Source organism: Myxocyprinus asiaticus, chromosome 46 (genome assembly GCF_019703515.2).
Source record: "Myxocyprinus asiaticus isolate MX2 ecotype Aquarium Trade chromosome 46, UBuf_Myxa_2, whole genome shotgun sequence".
Taxonomy (NCBI): Eukaryota; Metazoa; Chordata; class Actinopteri; order Cypriniformes; family Catostomidae; genus Myxocyprinus; species Myxocyprinus asiaticus.
This window is the reverse complement of record NC_059389.1, coordinates 16,522,784-16,541,372: the sequence shown is the minus strand read 5'-3', so window position 1 is coordinate 16,541,372 and position 18,589 is coordinate 16,522,784. Positions and strand designations below refer to the sequence as shown.

General features: G+C 36.8%; 1 protein-coding gene across 3 annotated transcripts in view; it reads left to right on the top strand.

Moving 5' to 3' along the window:
* LOC127436105 (dedicator of cytokinesis protein 4-like) overlaps window positions 1-18,589 on the top strand; it is a 100,803-nt gene that overhangs the window by 32,709 nt on the left and 49,505 nt on the right. Inside the window, exons 10-20 of one of the 3 annotated variants that reach the window (XM_051690039.1) lie at window positions 384-444; window positions 1,182-1,314; window positions 1,527-1,615; window positions 7,287-7,412; window positions 9,039-9,163; window positions 9,421-9,583; window positions 9,726-9,832; window positions 10,272-10,428; window positions 14,237-14,334; window positions 14,466-14,549; window positions 15,229-15,329. In XM_051690039.1, the coding sequence (XP_051545999.1) occupies window positions 384-444; window positions 1,182-1,314; window positions 1,527-1,615; window positions 7,287-7,412; window positions 9,039-9,163; window positions 9,421-9,583; window positions 9,726-9,832; window positions 10,272-10,428; window positions 14,237-14,334; window positions 14,466-14,549; window positions 15,229-15,329 (1,244 nt within the window). Of the gene's footprint in view, window positions 1-383; window positions 445-1,181; window positions 1,315-1,526; window positions 1,616-1,956; window positions 2,060-7,286; window positions 7,413-9,038; window positions 9,164-9,420; window positions 9,584-9,725; window positions 9,833-10,271; window positions 10,429-14,236; window positions 14,335-14,465; window positions 14,550-15,228; window positions 15,330-18,589 lie in introns of those variants that run through there. The other 2 variants (XM_051690040.1, XM_051690041.1) reach the window with 2 other exon arrangements.

The following is an 18,589-nucleotide window of genomic DNA, read 5'->3' as shown; positions in this document are numbered from 1 at the left end:
AAATTGTGTTGTCCAGCCCTGGAAAAGTAATTGAAATGAATAAAATCTTAAAAGTCATGGAAATTTCTGAAGTGAATATATGTTTCGCTAGATATGTTCTGCTCTAAATATTGGTCTTGTTCGAGTAAAACTTGCTTGCAAGCTTGCAAGCCATAGCGATGTCTGATTTGTGAGTGAATTGTTCTTGAGTCAGTTCTTTTCATTGAAGCAGTCTGAACTGGCTCATAAATTGCTGCATAAAATGATTCATTAGCGAATTTTCTGACTTTGAATGTTTAAAAAAAAAAAATCCTTATCCAGGAATCACATGACTGTATAAGTAATGTTTGGTACATGGAATGTAGCAAATGTTGTGCTCAATAAAGCATTTGTCTTTTTTTAAGGATTTGGGAAGTAGCGATCTTCGCAAAGATGTGTATGTTGTAGCTCATATTTTTAGAATAGGTAAGAGCTGTTGAATACATATCACGTTTCTCGCCATGTGACCTGTCATAACGCCTCAGAGACCCTGTCATTAAAGTGTCATAAAACCGCACAATATGCCATTACTTGTATATATTTTAAATTTACTTTACTTTGAAACTGCTTTACTATCCTAACACTTACTAAATATGCCATATAATATAGGTATATAGTATATTACAACAAGGATTTAGTCAACAGTTGTGACAGTATTATAAGGGCAGAATGACAGGCCACTTTAATCCAGATGGTGTCTTTGTCTGTAAACATCACCAATGTGTCTGTGTAGCAGTATGTCGTCACTGCATGCATGGCCTGCGTCGAAGAACTATGTTGTTGCGGTACAGATTAATGCTTAGTTGCATGTATGTAATTCATGTCACTGTGGCCTGGGAAGTGTATGTTGTGTATAGGTGTTAGTATGTCTTTTTGTGTTTCAAGCGTTATTATAAAGAAAGATATTTTCCAAAGTGTTAATCATTCTGCTGTAAGAGCTACAGTGTGTGTGTGGGTAAGATACAGCTGTAAAAAATGCTTCTTAAGCCTTTAAATTGTGTCACATGATACATTATACCATGCTTGTGACTGTGCTTTGTGTTCTTTTTGTTGTAGAAAAATAAAAATTCTATATTGCAAGGCAATATGATTTTTTGTATTAGTATATTTGTATGTATTTATTAATGTAAAAGCATTGTCTAAGCCACAGTGTGTGTTTGCAGGGCGAATGGTCGCGGGAGAGAAGAAGAATGTGAGTAACACACAATACAAACGTCCATACGGTTGTGCCGTCATCAGTGTGGCCGACCTGTTGACGGCAGACTTCAAAGATGACCACTTGCTGAAGATTTACTCGTGAGTATCGCCTCCTGGCTTTCTGGTGCATAGCACAAACGCTACAGTATATGACCAAAAGTATGTGGACCAAAGTAAAATGCCCATGGTTTTTAAATTAAATGCATGGGTGTAGTCCTGGGCTGTTCACATACTTTTAGTCATGTAGTGTACTTCAGTTTATTGTACTACCAATCAAATTGGTTGAAATACAGAACACATTATATTCACAGATGTAACACAGAGAGCGAGTGGTACCAAATCCACGACAACATTATAAGGAAGGTCAGCTCACGATACAGCCACATTGGCTCCAATACAGGTAAGCATATCTCAATTCAAATTTAATTATGCTTGTTTTCTTAAAAGGGTCATGACTTGGCTTTTTTATTATTTTAATATATTATATGAGGTTCACTTAAAATAATAGTAAACATTTTTGCACAAAAAACAGTAATATATTTGTAAAACATGATAATTGTCAGAAACACTCGGTTTTGGTGCTACTTCTCCTTTATGACTTGACAGTACACGCCCACTGTTATGATTGGCTCTCAGCCCTTGTCTGACCTGCTCTCTCTTTACCATCTTACTGCTCATCGCTACTGGGCGGGGCTACGTATGTTATTAAAAGTTAAGTAGGCATTGATATTTTGTGGTGGAGGCGGTCAGATGCAAATGTCTACCACAGTGAGACATCGCAATGTGGAGGATGTAGATAACGAGTCGTTTTGGCAGCTTGGTTTCAACAAATGCTCAATTTGAAGTAAGGAGGAAGTTTTGAGTTCTTACAGAATGTTTTTATAGTACAATGATCTCTTATATGTCAAAAGATCAAGGAAAATTTGATTCCTCATTTTCTGACCCCTTTAAAGAATATTTTGTCTGTCATGGCAACAGCGCTCATTGGATAGTTTGGTCTTTGAACTGAGCAATACATTAAATTATGGCATTCAAATTGTACATAATCATGCAGCAGAATTCCTTTTCTTCATGCTCTTAAGATATAAATAGCAGAACTTTTTACAGAGAAATGCTGGGGTCTCTCCTAGCAACAGGTTCTAAGCAGCAGAATACAGAAGCCTGCAGTCAAAACATACAGCAAAGTGTATTCAACAAAGAGCCGAAGCAGAGCTGTTATTCAGACTCTTTTGTCTTTATGACATCTATGACTCAAAGCGTCGCATTTTGAAGCTCTGAACTGTTGTTGTGTGTGACTACTTCAATACGACTGACATTTAAAGAACACGTTTGTACCAAGCTTATTTAAAGGGGATTTGTGTGATGCTAAAGTACTTTCTCCTATCCCAGCTTAATATGCATAGACAACCATAATTAAGCCATTCATAGGTTGATTTTTCTGAAAAGTGTAAACACTGGTTCTACAATACTATCAAAATATCACTCTGTTTGTTTGAGCATGGTAACTATTCCAACAGAGCAGCAGCGTTTCTACATGGTTAAAGTGTTGTTGGTGGTTGCCAGGATGTTGCTACAGTATGTGGTTACTAAGGTGTTCTGAGTGTTTTTTAGAATGTTGCTGTGAAACTTTCTCCCCATTTTTCAATAAAAGAGGTAGTCCCGCCCCTAAACTTACACAATTGGTATCGCACAAACAAACAGTAATGCTTTAAAAGTGGCAAAGAGCCTCAGTGTTTACACATTTTGGGATAATCAGCCTATGAATTGCTTACTTATAGTTGTCACTGCACATTAAGCTGGAATAGGAGAAAGCATTTTAACAACAATCAATCAAATGATAAATGAGCGATCCAGTCAACTGCAGTTATTTAATTTTGCAAAAATATATTTTTTAATTAATGACCATCAGTAGCTATTTATGCTATCAGTGTGGACTTGAAAGCTGTATTGATCGCATATACAGAAAGAAGAGAGCAGTCGACCTCCTTCATGTCCGTGTTATCGCTTAAGATATATTGAACAAACAATTCTCTGGTGTTTTATTGTCCAACTAGCTAATCATTTTGATAAAAGGCCTACATACTCTCATTGATTTCATTGCTGGGTTTAAAGCAAACAAATAGATAAATACAGAACAACAGAGTGCTTGGTTAAAAATAAAACCGATAAATAAAGAACAGCAGTGTGCTAGGTTTCAAAACAAACAAACAGACAAATGAAAGAACAACACAATGCTGGGTTCAGAAAAAACAACCAAACAGATAAATAAAGAACAGCAGTGTGCTGGGTTTAAAAAATAACCAAACAGATAAATAAAAAACTACAGAGTACTAGGTTTAAAAAGAAACAACCAAAATAAAAAAATAACAGTGTGCTGGGTTAAAAGAAAACAACCAACAGAAAAATAAAGAACAACAGTGTGGTGGGTTTAAAAACAAACAAGAAAACAAATAAATAAAGAATAACAGAGTGCTAGGTTTAAAAAACAACCAAACAGATAAAATAAAGAACAGCAGAATGCTGGGTTTAAAAAACAACAACAACGAAATAGATAAAAAAAGAACAGCAGTGTGCTGGGTTTAATAACAAGCAAACAGATAAATTAAAGAACAACCAAATGCTGGGTTTAAAACAATAACCAAACAGATAAATAAAGAATAACTGTGTGCTGGGTTTAAAAAACAAACAACCAAAATAAAAAAGAAGAATGTGCTGGGTTAAAAAAACAATCAACAGAAAAATAAAGAAGAACAGTGTGCTGGGTTTAAAAAACAAAAATAAAAAAGAACAGTGTGCTAGGTTTTAAAAAACAAACAAACAAATAAGGTTTAAAAATAAACCAGCATAAAAGAAGAACAGTGCTGGGTTTACAAACAAACAACTAAATGAAGAACAGCAGAGTGCTTGATTTAAAAACAAACATAAATAAAAGAGGAGCAGTTTGCTGGGTTTAAAAACTTAAAAACAAATAAAGAACAACAGAATGTTTGGTTTATAGACAAACAAGTGAATAGATAAATGAAGTCCAACAGTGTCCTGAGTGTAAAATAAACAAACAAACAAAAACAGTATGATGGTTTAAAAACAAACATATATAAAAGAAGAACAGTGGTGGTCCCTGAGTTCATGGTGTTGCGCTGTTGATGCCATGTTTTGTGGAGGTGGTGCAGTAGTAGTTACATAATCTTTTTTTCACTGGGTGCATCATCTGGCAAATGCTTTCAAAATGAATGGATTTCTGCTGGTGATTTCACTCATGTGGGTAGCTTACTCTGTATACATTATGAAATCCTAATAAAGACATGGTTTTGGACCACTGTGTGAAATGTTGCTGGTTATAAACCCATCGAAACCCATCTATGCCCACTTAAGGTCCCGTCTAAATGCTAGCAACACAACAAAATGCACTGCTCAGGTCTGATGTTGCTGTCTTCTCCATGTTTAAAAAAAATGAGAGACCACACAGTGCTTATGAGCCTGTATTCCTGCAGAGAGAAAAAGACAAGGACCCTTAGGAAGACATCACTGCTGAAAAAAAGCAGCTTAAATTAGCCCAGGATGGTTTGCTGGTCTTAGTTGGTTTAAGATGCTCTAGCTGGTCTTTTCCTGGTATAGCTGGTCTCCCAGCCTGGCCAAGCTGAAAAATACCAGAAACTCATCTAAAACCAACAAACCAGACCATTCTCAACAGGCTGGAAACCAGCTAAGCTTTTGCTGGTTTTAGATGGGTTTTGAGCACTTGTCCGGTCGGTCAGGGAGACCAGATGGCAGACCAGCTACAGTAAACACAAACTTGGCCAGGTTGTGAAATCAGCTGAAGACCAGGTAGGCTAGGCTGTGAGACCAGCTAAAGCAGTTAAGACCTGCAAAACACCTTAGGCTGGTTTAAGCTGGGGGTTTTTTCAGCATGGATAAAGACTTAAGCTGGATGGAAAGGGCCAGATAAAACTGGAGAATGTCAAAATATCCAGTGAAGCAGGAAAGAGATTATGCAGTTTTTCTCATGTAAATCTAAACCACAGAGACAGTGTCCCTCAGAAGATGTACAGCAGGGTTGAACATTGAGATGAAAATCCTTCAGATAAATGAAGGAATGAGAATGAGCAAAGAATTTTCATCTGTAAGAACTTGCCCAGCATCAGGCTTAGCTTTGTGATTAAATTAGTTGAGAAACAGTGTTGCTTCAAAGAGACTTGGGACTTTAAAGTTTAAATCTAGTGCACAGATGTCAAAATGCTGGCTTTCATCGAAAGAACAGATGAGACAGGCAGAGAAATGCTTGCCATTAAAAGCGATTAATTACAATATGATTTGTTACTCATTAGACAGAATTGTCTATGGTAACTAAACAGCACAAAAATGTTGGTTAAAGGCATTGGATTATCCTTAATTATACAACAGTAAATTCCGGTCCTCAAATCTGATTGGACGAGAGGTGTTTCAAGAGTGCTTATAAATGAGTCATAACAGTACTAGTACGTTTTACTGTTTGTATCACTCCGCTTGTTTTCGTGACTATCTAAACCTGAGTAATGAAAGAGATTTTGATTCATTCGTGTGAAATTATACTTTTGACGACAAATGACCACGTTTTATGTTATGAGTGTGTATCGAGCGGGGCGGGGCCGAGTGACGACAGTGCGGAGCGAGACCGGGATGGACATCTGGAGTGAATTATCTTGCCCAGCTGTTGGTGATTGTGGTCTCGCGCCGCACCGTCGTCGCTCGGTCCGCCCCGCTCGCCACAGAGTGCCATTGGGTGAGAGAGAGAATCTGCGTTGCCTTTTCTCCATGAGAACATCGGCGTTGTCTCTCATGCTACCTTTACGTGCTGTCGGATTTATCATGCATGTTTACTTACACATAAAACGCCCCCTCAAGTCATAATAATGACTGGTAAACAGAGATAATTTTGATACCTCAGTTTGCAAGTTGTGAGGAGACATAAAACTCTCAACATAGGGGAGGAGAGTACGGTGTCTTTGTTGGTGTCAAATAAGAGTTCCCCAAGAAATATGCAAGAATGAAACTGGCATCCTCCATGCTTTCTCTCCAACAACAAAACTCTTGAATGTGATGTCCTCGTTATTGCAACTTCAGAAATACTGTAAGAAGTAGGATAATTCTGATGGCAGCATCACTTCACGATCATTCGGAGCGGATTACTATTACATCACAGCTGAGGAATAGAGTTAAACTCACAGCATCAGCTTTACTGTTTATCACTATGACAGACACAGGTAATCACACAAACTCAGTCGCTCGCTCGCTCTCTCTCTCCCTCTCATCCTTGTTACTCCAATGCTTATTAGCCCAAGCCGTTGTTACTTATTCTAAAGTGACTTTCGGCTTGGGTGCATCTTTTGAACTAGCAATGGCTGATCCTGATCCGTGGCGTAAGAAAGTAGTTCCACACACAAGGTTTTTTGGGATGCTTCTTATTTACTTGCCTGTTAAACTATTGTATAAAACAATATCAGCACGGCTGTGATTACCTGCGGCACTCGTCCTGTGGCCTTCAGCTGTGCTGATATATGGCCATAACAGCCCTCTTGCTTGTTTGATGTTGTTTTATTAATCAAGAGGAAGGCAAATCTTGTTGAAGTTAAGTTGAGCAACAGCACAATTGTGAGTGTGATATTACATTTATGAAACAGTTCTATAAACAAGAAGTTAATATGATGTGCAACAAAAACATGATCAACTGTTGTGTGTCGCCAAGCAACACACAGACTGGCAGCCATTTTTAATTGCCGCAAACACCAACAAGCAGAGTGATGCCAACAGTGAAGCGTCTCAATGCTTTTACTGTACAGTATATTAAATATCAGCACTCCTGGAAGACTGCTTGTCCAGTCAGATCAGAGTACTGGAACGAACTGTTGTATAATCATAAATATTCTGTTAGGTTTACATTCTAACATTCCATGGTTGCATCTCATAACAGTACAGACAGCTGTTCTTTTTTCAAACACTTCCTGTCAAAACACTTATGGAAGTTGTTTTAACATATGAGACTATCAGTTGTTACTGCAGAAATTCATTGAAATTTGTTTGTGCTTATTTTGTAGGCCTTAATGTCTCCCTCCAGCTCTTGCATGGAGACATGGAGCAGATTCGTAAGGATTACATGCGTCTTTTCACTCGTAACGTCTCCATTACTAAGAAACTGGGTTTCTCTGATATCATCATTCCAGGTGGGTCAATAGCATTTATTTATTTATTTATTTGCATTATGCTGCCTTTTTTAAACCACATTACCCTTGAATCCTTACATTTACCCTTTTCCCACATTCTTATGTTAAGTAAAGTTACAGCTATAGGAAAAATGTTCTATGACATTACCATAATGTGCTTGGGCTGTGATGGATAGCAGTGGGTCAATCATGTTATCATGCAGTGAATTACAGTATTTGCTTTTGATTTTTTGATTTTATTTTATTTAGCACTTAAAATACAGGCTTTATTACAACATACAATATATATATTGTATTATTAGCTTGAGGCATCACAGTCTTATTTAAACAATTATATAACATTCACTGAAGAGAGCTGTCTGAAAAAGCAGATTTGATACTAAATAGCCTTGATTTTACAAATTGTTTTGTTCCATTTCACATAAAATACAGAACAAAAAGCATTGGGAGATAATAATATTTTTTTGACCTTTGTTTGACCATAGTGATAAACAGCTACAGTATATTAACATTTATGGCTTGCATTATGGCATGGTGCATTGGTGAACCCATGTTTAATTTGATATTTGTTTTCACACTCTCTGATGATGATGGGCTGTCTCTGAGCCACACATGTTGACAGAGTAAATAGAAATGTTTTATGGTGTTTCTGACATCTCTGAGGATCTTTCACAGCTTCAGCTACCATTCGTTCTCTGTTGTGAATATAACAGAAATAGAGATAATCTGTAATCGGTTTGACCAATATTTTTTTACTGATATTCACACCTTGTCAAACAGTAATTGGATTCTTCAGTATTGTGTATTCCCATAAGTGGCAACAGGAAAAAAACACAGCTAATTCAGCTATTCACGGCTAATGTAACTTATTTATTTAATGTATTGTTTATTTACATTTTAAATGTTAAATTATTTTAAATAACTGCCTTTATTCTCCAGTGAGAATGTATTTTTATTTATTTAAATAAAAAATAATTATTTATTTATTCCGATTTGTTTGTATAAATAAATAAATATTTGTAAAAGTAGTCTGAATAATAAAATACATTTTATTTAAATAAATAAAAATAAATGTTAAGCTTTAAATCCTACATGTTTCTAACTGGAAAATAAATAGCTGTTACTTAAAAATAGAAATGAATGTAAACAATACATTAAATAAGTTACTTTTTTAATATATTGTTTACATTTTTTTTTAAGTAACAGCCATTTATTCTCCATTGAGAAACATGTAGCATTTTAAGCTTAACATTTATTTTTATTTATTTAAATAAAATAAAAAATTGTTTTTATTTTATTTATTCAGATTAGTTTTATAAATAAATATTATTTAGATATTCATAAAAATAATGTGTATTGGTATTGGTTGTAAAAAAAAATACAATAATTATCAGTTGATCACTAAATAGAAAACTTGTTTTTAGTGGCATGAATTACAAAAAAGAAACCCTTTTTTGTAGTTCTACTGATGCTGGCAATGTTAAATCACGCTATAGAGAAAAACAACATTCAGTTTTCAGGAACATCTCCCAAAAGACTGATTTCAACACCTGATAGCCGCCTGAAAGTGCTGTGAGAATAGAAAATGAGTTACATTTTTGAGATACAGCTATCTTTCTCCTGCAGGTGAAATAAGGAATGACCTGTATGTGACCCTAGAGAGAGGTGAATTTGAGAAAGGTGGGAAGAGTGTGGCACGTAACGTGGAAGTCACCGTCTATCTGCTGGGAGGTGATGGACAGGTTCTTAAGGTAGGAACCACCACTGCGAGTCCTTAAAAGAATAGTTCACCCAAAACTAAAATTCTGTCATCATTCACTCACCATCATGTTTTCCAAAACTGTATGACCTACTTTTGTCCGTGGAACAAGATGTTAGGCAGAATGTTAGCCTCAGTCACCATTTTCTTTTATTTTATGAAAGAAAGGATTGAGGCTGACATATTGCAAATATACCAGCTGCTTATATTCTCTCCACCTTGCTGGCCTTCTTACATTCTCTCTCTCAGGGTCTGGTTTGCTGCGGCTCCGGGGAGCCGGGAATGGATGAGCACCGCTCTTTTGTCTTGTATCACAGTAACAACCCTCGCTGGGCCGAACATATCAAACTGCCTGTTCCTTTGGAGATGTTCCACGGCACACATTTACGCTTCGAGCTCAGGCACTGCTCCAGTAAGACTCTCTGCTTCAATTCCACTTTTTAAAAAATTGATTTTAGGTCTAGTTGTTATTCTGCATTCTGAGTGAGATTCAAGACCTTGTCATTATTGATTAATTTCACAAAACAAATCTACTATTGTCTCTGTGTGTACAGCAAAGGAGAAAGGAGAGAGGAAGCTTTTTGGCTTCTCTTTTGTCCCTCTGATGCAGGACAATGGGAGACCACTGCCTGATGGGACGCATGAGCTCATTGTCCACAAGGTACTGAGCTAAGAATAGCTTTACTGGGTGTCATTATCAAACAGGTAGTTTTTGAGAAGTTTAATTCAGAAACAGTCCATTTCTCTTTATTTATTTTTTATTCAAAGTTAATTGACTGCCAGCTAACTATGTGTTATCAAGTCCTAGACGTATCTACATTTATGCCAAAAAGTGAAAAATAAAAAAGTGAAGTCATTACCATCTCACACAATATCAAAAGTCTACACTATCGCACATTATACCAAAATCCACTAAGATAAGGCCAAAATAAGATCTTTATTCCAGGACATGTTATAAATGTTCTAACACAGATGAACCACAGTTTCATGAATGATTTCAAGTAGTCAAACGTGCCCCTTGAATAATCATTCTTCTATGTTTGTCTCTGTGTGTTATTGTCCTCTCTTGTCTTTTAACTTCACTGTCTCTTTCATAACAGTGTGAGGAGACAGCAGATCTTCAGGATCCTGCTCAGTACCTCAAACTGCCCTTTTCTAAAGTAAGTCTCCAGCCGGGCAACAACCACACAATAAAGAACAGCAAAGAGTCCTTCTGGATCCAGTCTTCTCTCTGCTCCACTAAACTCACTCAGAATGGTAAGACAGTGTTCCCTCTTACTGCATTGCATTATATTAAATTTTTTAGATTACGTTATGTGGGTTTAAGATTTGAGATTAAGTTATGTTTGATCTGGGTTTGTAGTTTTAAGACCCATGAGGTCCTGCTAGCACCAGTAATTATCTTCATTAAATGCTATAGGCTACCAATTAACGCTGCTTGCAAAGGCGCTTTTTTAAATATTAAAAGGATAGTTCACCCGTATCATTTACTCACCCTCATGCCATCCCAGATGTGTATGACTTTCTTTCTTCTGTAGAATACAAATTAAGATTTTTAGAAAAATATTTCAGCTCTGTAGGTACATACAATGCAAATGAATGGTGGCCAGAACTTTGAAGGTCCAAAAAGCACATAAAGGCAGCATAAAAGTAATCCATAAAACTCTAAATCCATGTCTTTAGAAGAGATATAATAGGTTTGGTTGAGAAACAGATAAATATTTAAGTCCTTTTTTACTATAAATCTCCACTTTCACATTCTGAAAGTGAAAGTGGAGATTTATAGTAAGAAAGGATTTAAATATCGATCTGTTTCACACCCAAAGCGATTGCATTGCTTCAGAAGACATATATTAAACCACTGGAGTATTATGGACCATTGTGTGGACCTAGAGAGCTGATAAATATTCCTCTAAAAATCTTCATTTGTGTTCTGCAGAAGAAAAAAAGTCATACACATCTGGGATGGCATGAGGGTGAGTAAATGATGAGAGAATTTTCATTTTTGGGTGAACTATCTCTTTAAATCTCAGGCATTACTCTTTCTGCACCGTTTGTGCTACAGACATGAATGGTACCACAAATTGTGCAGCATTTTGAGGAAAGGTGTGCCATTACGGTTCTTTTCTAAGCAGTCTGACTTTTTGCCTGGCCAGTGATAAAATGGGTGAATAAAAATCCTATAAACTTGTATCTAGGTATCAAAATCGGCTGTTTTGATTACCTAGCAACCACCATGAACACCCTAGCAACTATATAGCAACTCACTTCAACCACTCAGAGCCCCTTAGCAACCACATAGCAACGCTTTGGCAATTACCCAGAACCCTACTCACATTTTCTTCTGACATTGTAAAGATCTAGTTTTCTTATACAGTATCTATGTTCATAATTCTGTCTGTCTATTTGAATTGTCATTTTCCATCAAGAAAATCAATAAACCCAAATATCAAGCCAGGTCATAAAATTGTCTTTTTATCCAGAAATGAAAATCTCAATCAAATATTCCTTATTCAGAAATAGCTTTTGTCACTGGTACCGTATGGCCCTGTCTCTGTGCCATGACCCTTGATATAGTGATGTATTGATCTGAGCCCTTCAGTAGGTGAATGTTATAGTAACAGTGGCAGAAAGCATTGAGGTCTTACTGGCTGTGTGTGTACTGGAGATCACAGCAGGCTGAGCTCACACCTGCCTCTGTTGACCTTGGAAGTTGGCCCAGTGTCTCTGCGGCTCTGCTGTGCCTTCAACCAACTGCACACATATCAACGGCCATCTGGTTGTTATCTAACTGAAGACACTGATGAACTGAAGTTATATTCAGTCTTTATTCAGTCTTTATTCAGTCTGTGTTCAGTCTCAAGCATCAGGCTTTTGGAGCATAGCATGTGTAGCTGTTTATATACTGTAGAACTTGATCTTTTGAACTATATAGTTTACCTGATTAGTGATTAGATATTACACACAACCAATGCATGATAGTTTGGTATTATAACTAATACGCTGAAGTGTCACGCATCAGTCTGCGCACAAAAAAAAAAAAAAAAAATGACCGGCAGAAACTGATGCGATCAATAAAAACGAGAGATATTATTGTTTGCCCTAAAAGATTATTACTGTTTGCTGTTTGCAGAAACAGTGGATTTAGCATGTTTCAGATATTTAGGGAAACACCATAGTTAGATGCGTTCTTCTAAAAGGCTATTCTATTGGTCGATAGATATTATATAGGTTTTTCAGTGGTTTATTCTTAAAGCATTACAATTAATATGTAAATGATTTATTTAAAAAAAAAAAATATATATATATATATATAATATAATTTTTTTTTTTTTTTTTTTTTAATTAGCAGGAAATAAGGAAATACTTATTCTGTGGTGGTTGGGACAAATGCCCAGTTCAAATCAAATCATTAAAAATATGATATTTTATCAAAATTGTAGCAGAAGTAGTAAATTGTAGTAGTAAATAAAAAATAGTAATAAATAATTTAAAAATAACAATAAAACAATTTCAATTGCACTCTTCCGTATGCTTATAAATTTGAATTTGTGCTAATAATTTTTTTTAGTTAACAAGCATTATGGATGCACCGATATGAAAATTTATGACCGATAAAGATTTTAACTAAACATTTTAGGCTGATAATGATACCGATATTTTGCCACCTTCCTTATTTTGTCATCAGATTGCTGTTTGACTTAGAAATTGTGCTTTAAAAATTAATAAAGAGGGACAAATGCTTTTTTCTTTTTTTTACTGTTCTACAATAAATAATTTCAATTGAAAATGGATTGGATCTGTTTAACACAGGTCAAATTTTCAAGGTGAGCCACAGTGAAAGATAAATAGATTAAAAGATAAATAAAACATTTTTTTTTTAAACATACAAAAAATAACTAAATATGAAAACATGATTATGATATGAAACATTTTTATTTTGTACTTCTAAAAGATTTTTGCACTTTTGTTTTTGCAGTTCAAAACAACATAACTCATATTTTACATCTATGTACTGTATATAATAGAACATTACAAATTCATACTATGCATATGTTAGGAAATTCCACGGAAATGTCAACCACATCGTGGAAAAATAAAAAGTTTTAACCAAAGGAACAAAACCCCTTTTAAATTCTGTATTATAGCGGTATAATGGATAATGCCATCCAGACCACTAGAGGGCACCGCTTGCTCACACAGTGCAGAGTGAAGCCCTGACTGAAGCCTGAATGCAGACTAAATTTTAAAACTTAGCCTTTTAAGGTCAAGTAAAGGTGCCCTCAGTAATTTTTTAATATGATGTCTTGGACTTACACTGACACCTAGTGGTGTGGATGAAGCATCATTAAACCACAGTAGTTTTCAGTTACCAATGTCATTGTAGAAATTCACTATACACACTATACCATTATTAATTTAATCCACGAGTAAAAGTGTCCAATAACATTGCGGTTATTGAGAATAAGCGAGTAGTATTCGACTGGTCATGTGACTCTAATATGGCAGCCCCCATGAGTGGACCCTCTCCATGTAGATTAAAACAGCTTTTATAAGGTTACTGATATGACTGGAGTCTTTATCTCGTGAGTTCTCATGATTTTATACATATATATCAAAATTACAATTAATTTATTCAGAAGTAAAACTTTTTTAAATGCGGAAAAAAGTTCTGAGTGCACCTTTAAGTAACCGCGCAAGGACATATTGCAATTTTAATCTTAATTAAATCAATCGTACAGCATTAATGGATATTATAACGATGTCTTACAAGTCAAAGTCTGCTGGTTTCGAAGCGTTTGGTTGGTTTCTGCTAAACATCTCCTTTGGTGTTCCATAGAAGAAAGAAATTAATACAGGTTTGGAACAACATGAGAGTGAGTAAATGATGACAGAATTAACACATTTTGGGTGAACTATCCCTCTATGCTTGATATGCCAATGACCAAGGGTTGATATGCCTACAGATAAAATGACAGTTGATTAGCCTGAAAAGTAAATCCTCACTTTTGGTCATCATAATTGATCTTCAATAACTCGTGGTTTTCTATAATATTGCCTGCAGGGGACATGTTGGACCTGTTGAAATGGAGAGTTCATCCAGACAGGATCATTGACTGCCTCTCCAAACTGAAGGACATTGATGGCACTGAGATTGTTAAAGTATGGACTACTTGCAGCCAGTCACTTTAATCTTTCTACACTTGTTTCAAACTACAGAAATGACACAGAACTGTTTTCCCATCAAAATAACTCCGTTTTTGGCTTTCTGTAATTTATTGTGTTTTGTAAAGTTTTTACAGGACACCCTGGACACTCTATTTGCGATTTTAGATGAAAGTCCTCAGCGATATGGACTAAAGGTGTTTGACTGCCTGGTGAGTGATGCCCTGTTCAAACTTTCTGATGACATGACTGTATAAAGTGCATTTCCACTTAGTTTCTAGAGATTTCTACATATTCTGACTGCAAACTCGTACCAACTTACAGTATCTATCTCTTGCCTGAAGACAGTTTCTTGCCTTTAATAAGTACAAGATGCTTTCTGCATCTCTCCTCCACTGTGTTACCACGGTTACATGCCAAAAATGGCAACTCATAAAATCCAACTTAGACTTCTCTTGCAAAGTTGTTTTATAATTCAGCTCCTGTACTCATTTTCTCTTTATATCAGGCACAACTACATACTTTAAAGTTAGAATCCACTTTTGAAGGTGATTTAAAATACTGATTAAAAAAATTAAATACTGAGGCTTTGTGGTGTTTTCAAAACATTGCTCTGTTTGTTTGAGCATTCTGACCAGCCCGATACAGCAACCAATGGCTTGAGTTTTGTGTGGAAACCTGTTTGAACTTCACCTTTTAATAAAGTATTCATGATTCAGCATGTGAGAAAAGATAAAAGAGTGTTTTATACAACAACATTACTTTTTGCAGTTAAATTGTTTTCAGAAATATATTTTCCCTACTTTATAGCTCATCTTGAAGACTTGATTCTCTCAAGTACACACAAAGATCGTTTATGGCTGAACTGGGATTCAATCTTTTTCTTTGTAGGTGCATGTTATAAATTTGCTGCAGGACAGCAAGTTCCAGCTCTTCAAACCTGTTATGGACAACTATATTGAGAATCACTTTGCTGGTGCCCTGTCCTACAGGTAAACAATCTGCATGGCCTAAACCCACATGCAAAAATTATATATCAGGGAAATTGAGTCTCAAAACATTTCCAACATTCTTACAAAGAGTATTGGAACTCCTGTGGCGTTCTGATAAAGCTAATATAATCCTTTGGGAGAATTGTGTTTGGTAGTAACAGAAACATGAAAGGTGTTTTGTCAGTGTATATTGTAGCTTTTGAAGTTTCTGTGAGTTTACAGCTTGGATTTAATGGTCTTCTCAGCACAGTGTATTTACAGTGTATTTAAGCACAGTGGAGTACTTTGATCTTTCATAACCGGTTTCAGTTTACTGACAAAGCATTTTTGCCTTGTATGTGTGGTCTGATAGTTGATGTGTGTATTTGTGCTGGCGGCAGATACGGTAAAAAGTAGGTTATGTTTTATAGCATAACTCAATAATTTGTAGTGTCATTCTAATGTTCACATTGTATTCTCTTAGGCCATTTATTCACCATCATGTCATTCTAAACCTGTAAGACTTTGTTTCTTATGTATAGCTAACAAGGAGAAATTTAAATGAATATTCCAGTCCGTCTTTTCAATACAATGGCAGTTGATGATGACTCAATTTAAAACTTAAAAAGAACTAAAAAAGTATCATAAAAGTAGTCCATGCAGTTCATGCATCATATTCCAAGTCTTCTGAAGGCATATGATAGGTTTTGGTTAGAAACAACCTGAAATTAAGTAATATTTCTGTTAAGTCTTGACGTTTGTTGCACGTTCATGAGCACTATGAGAAAAGCTCATTCACAGTTTCATTGTTGTTTTTAGCGCTAAACAACACTAGCCACTCTTTCTCAATTCCTTCATGAACATGCAACGGACATCCAGATTTTTACACACACAGAAAAAGAGTATTATGTTAATTTGTGTCCTTTTTAAGTTCTAAAGTGAGTCCCTCTGCCAGTGTATTGAACAGACATACTGGAATATTTATTAACATCAAGAAAGTCATACAGGTTTGGAACGAAATAAGGGGAACATAATTTACTGACAGAATTGGGTGAGCTGTTCTTTTAAATCAGTCTCTTTTTGTTTTCTTGTAATTTGTTTATTTTAGCAACATTCTGCTGCTCTCTTTTTTCCTCATCCCCTCTCTTCTTCCACACATTTCCCTCCTTCTCTCATTTCCACTCACGTTCACCCCTCTTTTCTCTATTTCTCTCTCTCTCTCTCTCTCTCTCTCTCTCTCTCTCTCTCTCTCCTCTCTCTCTCTGCTGTTTGGTTTGTGTCAGTAATGTGGTTTGTGTGGGCAGTGATGAGGTCTCTCTTCTGTGAGGTGCGGAGCATCGTGTCAGTGCTGAGGTGGATGTGGGCGGCCTGCAAAGCTACTCACACTCATGCTGTTCCTGTCACTCATGCCCTTAATGTTGTCCTGTGTTTCTGTCTCACCATATCTCTGTCTTGCTCACTTCTTGTCTCTTTTCTCTGTTTTTATGAAAAAACTGCTGATTTCACATGATTGTTTTGGTATCTGTACATTTATTTTTTCCCTTTTGTATATACTCTGCCATAGTGCCCAGTGAAGAATGACATCACTAACCAAGTAATGGAATTGCCCTTGTTGATATGCTACACTTTTGTTGCATTTTTTCCCCTTGACATCCTCTTAGAATGATAGTCATGTTTTTTTGCACCAATGATATTGATAAGATATTGGTCTTGGCAGACTAGATGTGCTATGCTGCTGTTGCAGAACAAGTATGGAGACTTTCTTCTGCTAGAACATACACAGACAAACTGACTTAAGCATGTGGACATGCTGCTGCAGCTTCACAATTAGACAAACACTAGACATGCTGCATCGAGCATGTATAACATACTGCTGTACAATTAGACATAGACACAATTCCCATCTAGACAGGTGGAGCTAAAATCTGCTTCTTGCTTCTTGTCTCCATGTAAACCTCCATTCATATGTACCTCCATAACCTTCAATGATGCCTTTATTTATTTATTTCCAAAGGCAATGCTTCATAAGCCATGCTGAATACTTGATCAATGTGACTGTTTACTATACACCACTAAGAAAGAGAGAATGCTCTCTGACAAGAATGGAGAGTAAAATGTATTTATTAATTTGCTAAGATGAAACAAGATGCAGTTTTGGTGCAAAGAAAGTTGAAGCAGCATTTGCCCAGCGGCTTTCTGCTCTCTGCTGGTTGTGTATAATTTGTGGAGGCCTGTAAGACGGCGCGGAGGACTGTCCGTGTCAGCACTTGATCTCTCATTCATTCTGCCTGTGCAGCAGTGTGATAAAACGATGGCAAAATGCAAAATACGGTAATACTACTGTATATGCATTCAAAACCAATGAGTTTATGAAAATCATAATTAATGATAATAATATGACGACATATATTGCCAGCCTGTAATATAAAGCAACACAATGTAGTATTTGTGTATCGCTAAAATAGCTGGAAGTGGCTGATACTGGAAGTGGTCCACATTCAAGGTTGATAATGGCGGCACCCTAGTTACGCTGAAAAATAAGGTGAATATATTAGTGTGGAGCGGGACGTGGTCGTGTCTGTCACTGGGGAGAGAGGAAGCGGTAAGGGCCATCACCTGGTGATTACTGATATTAAACACCTGTGTCTCGTTTCAGGGATGACGGAGACAGGCTTTAAAAGGCCACCTGAGTGACATACTGGGAGAGAGACCAGAGACGCTATGTGTGTTCTAAATACTATGTTGTGAAGCTGAAAAGCCAATACTTTGTTGTGAAGCTGAAGACAACTATATTAAAAGTTGACTCACGTGGACTGTGAAACTGGCTCCTGTGTCCTTCCTACTCGAACCCCTCTACACTGGTCACCCTCTACACCAAACCCAGGAATTAAGGAAGAAGACGGGCTGCTATGGACACCTCACCGCTGGACGAAGTCATTCGTGCCCTGGCTAGCATCCAAGAGTCTCACCAGCATGCTCTCCTCGAGCAGGAACGCCGCTTCCAGGAGCTTCTCCAAGCCCAGGCCGAGGATCGGCAGGCCTTACGGAGCTGGCGATGAAGCCGCAGCTTCTGCTCACCAAGATGGGTCCCCAGGACGATCCGGAGGCATTTGTGAGCCTTTTTGAGCAGTCAGCCACCGCCTCTGGCTGGCCGCAAACCAGATGGGCCCTCCACCTGCTGCCGCTGCTTTCAGGGGAGGCCCAGCTCGCGGCACAGCAACTACCAGCTGAGGACCTCCTGGACTACATCAAGCTGAAGATTGCTGTCCTGCAACAGGTTG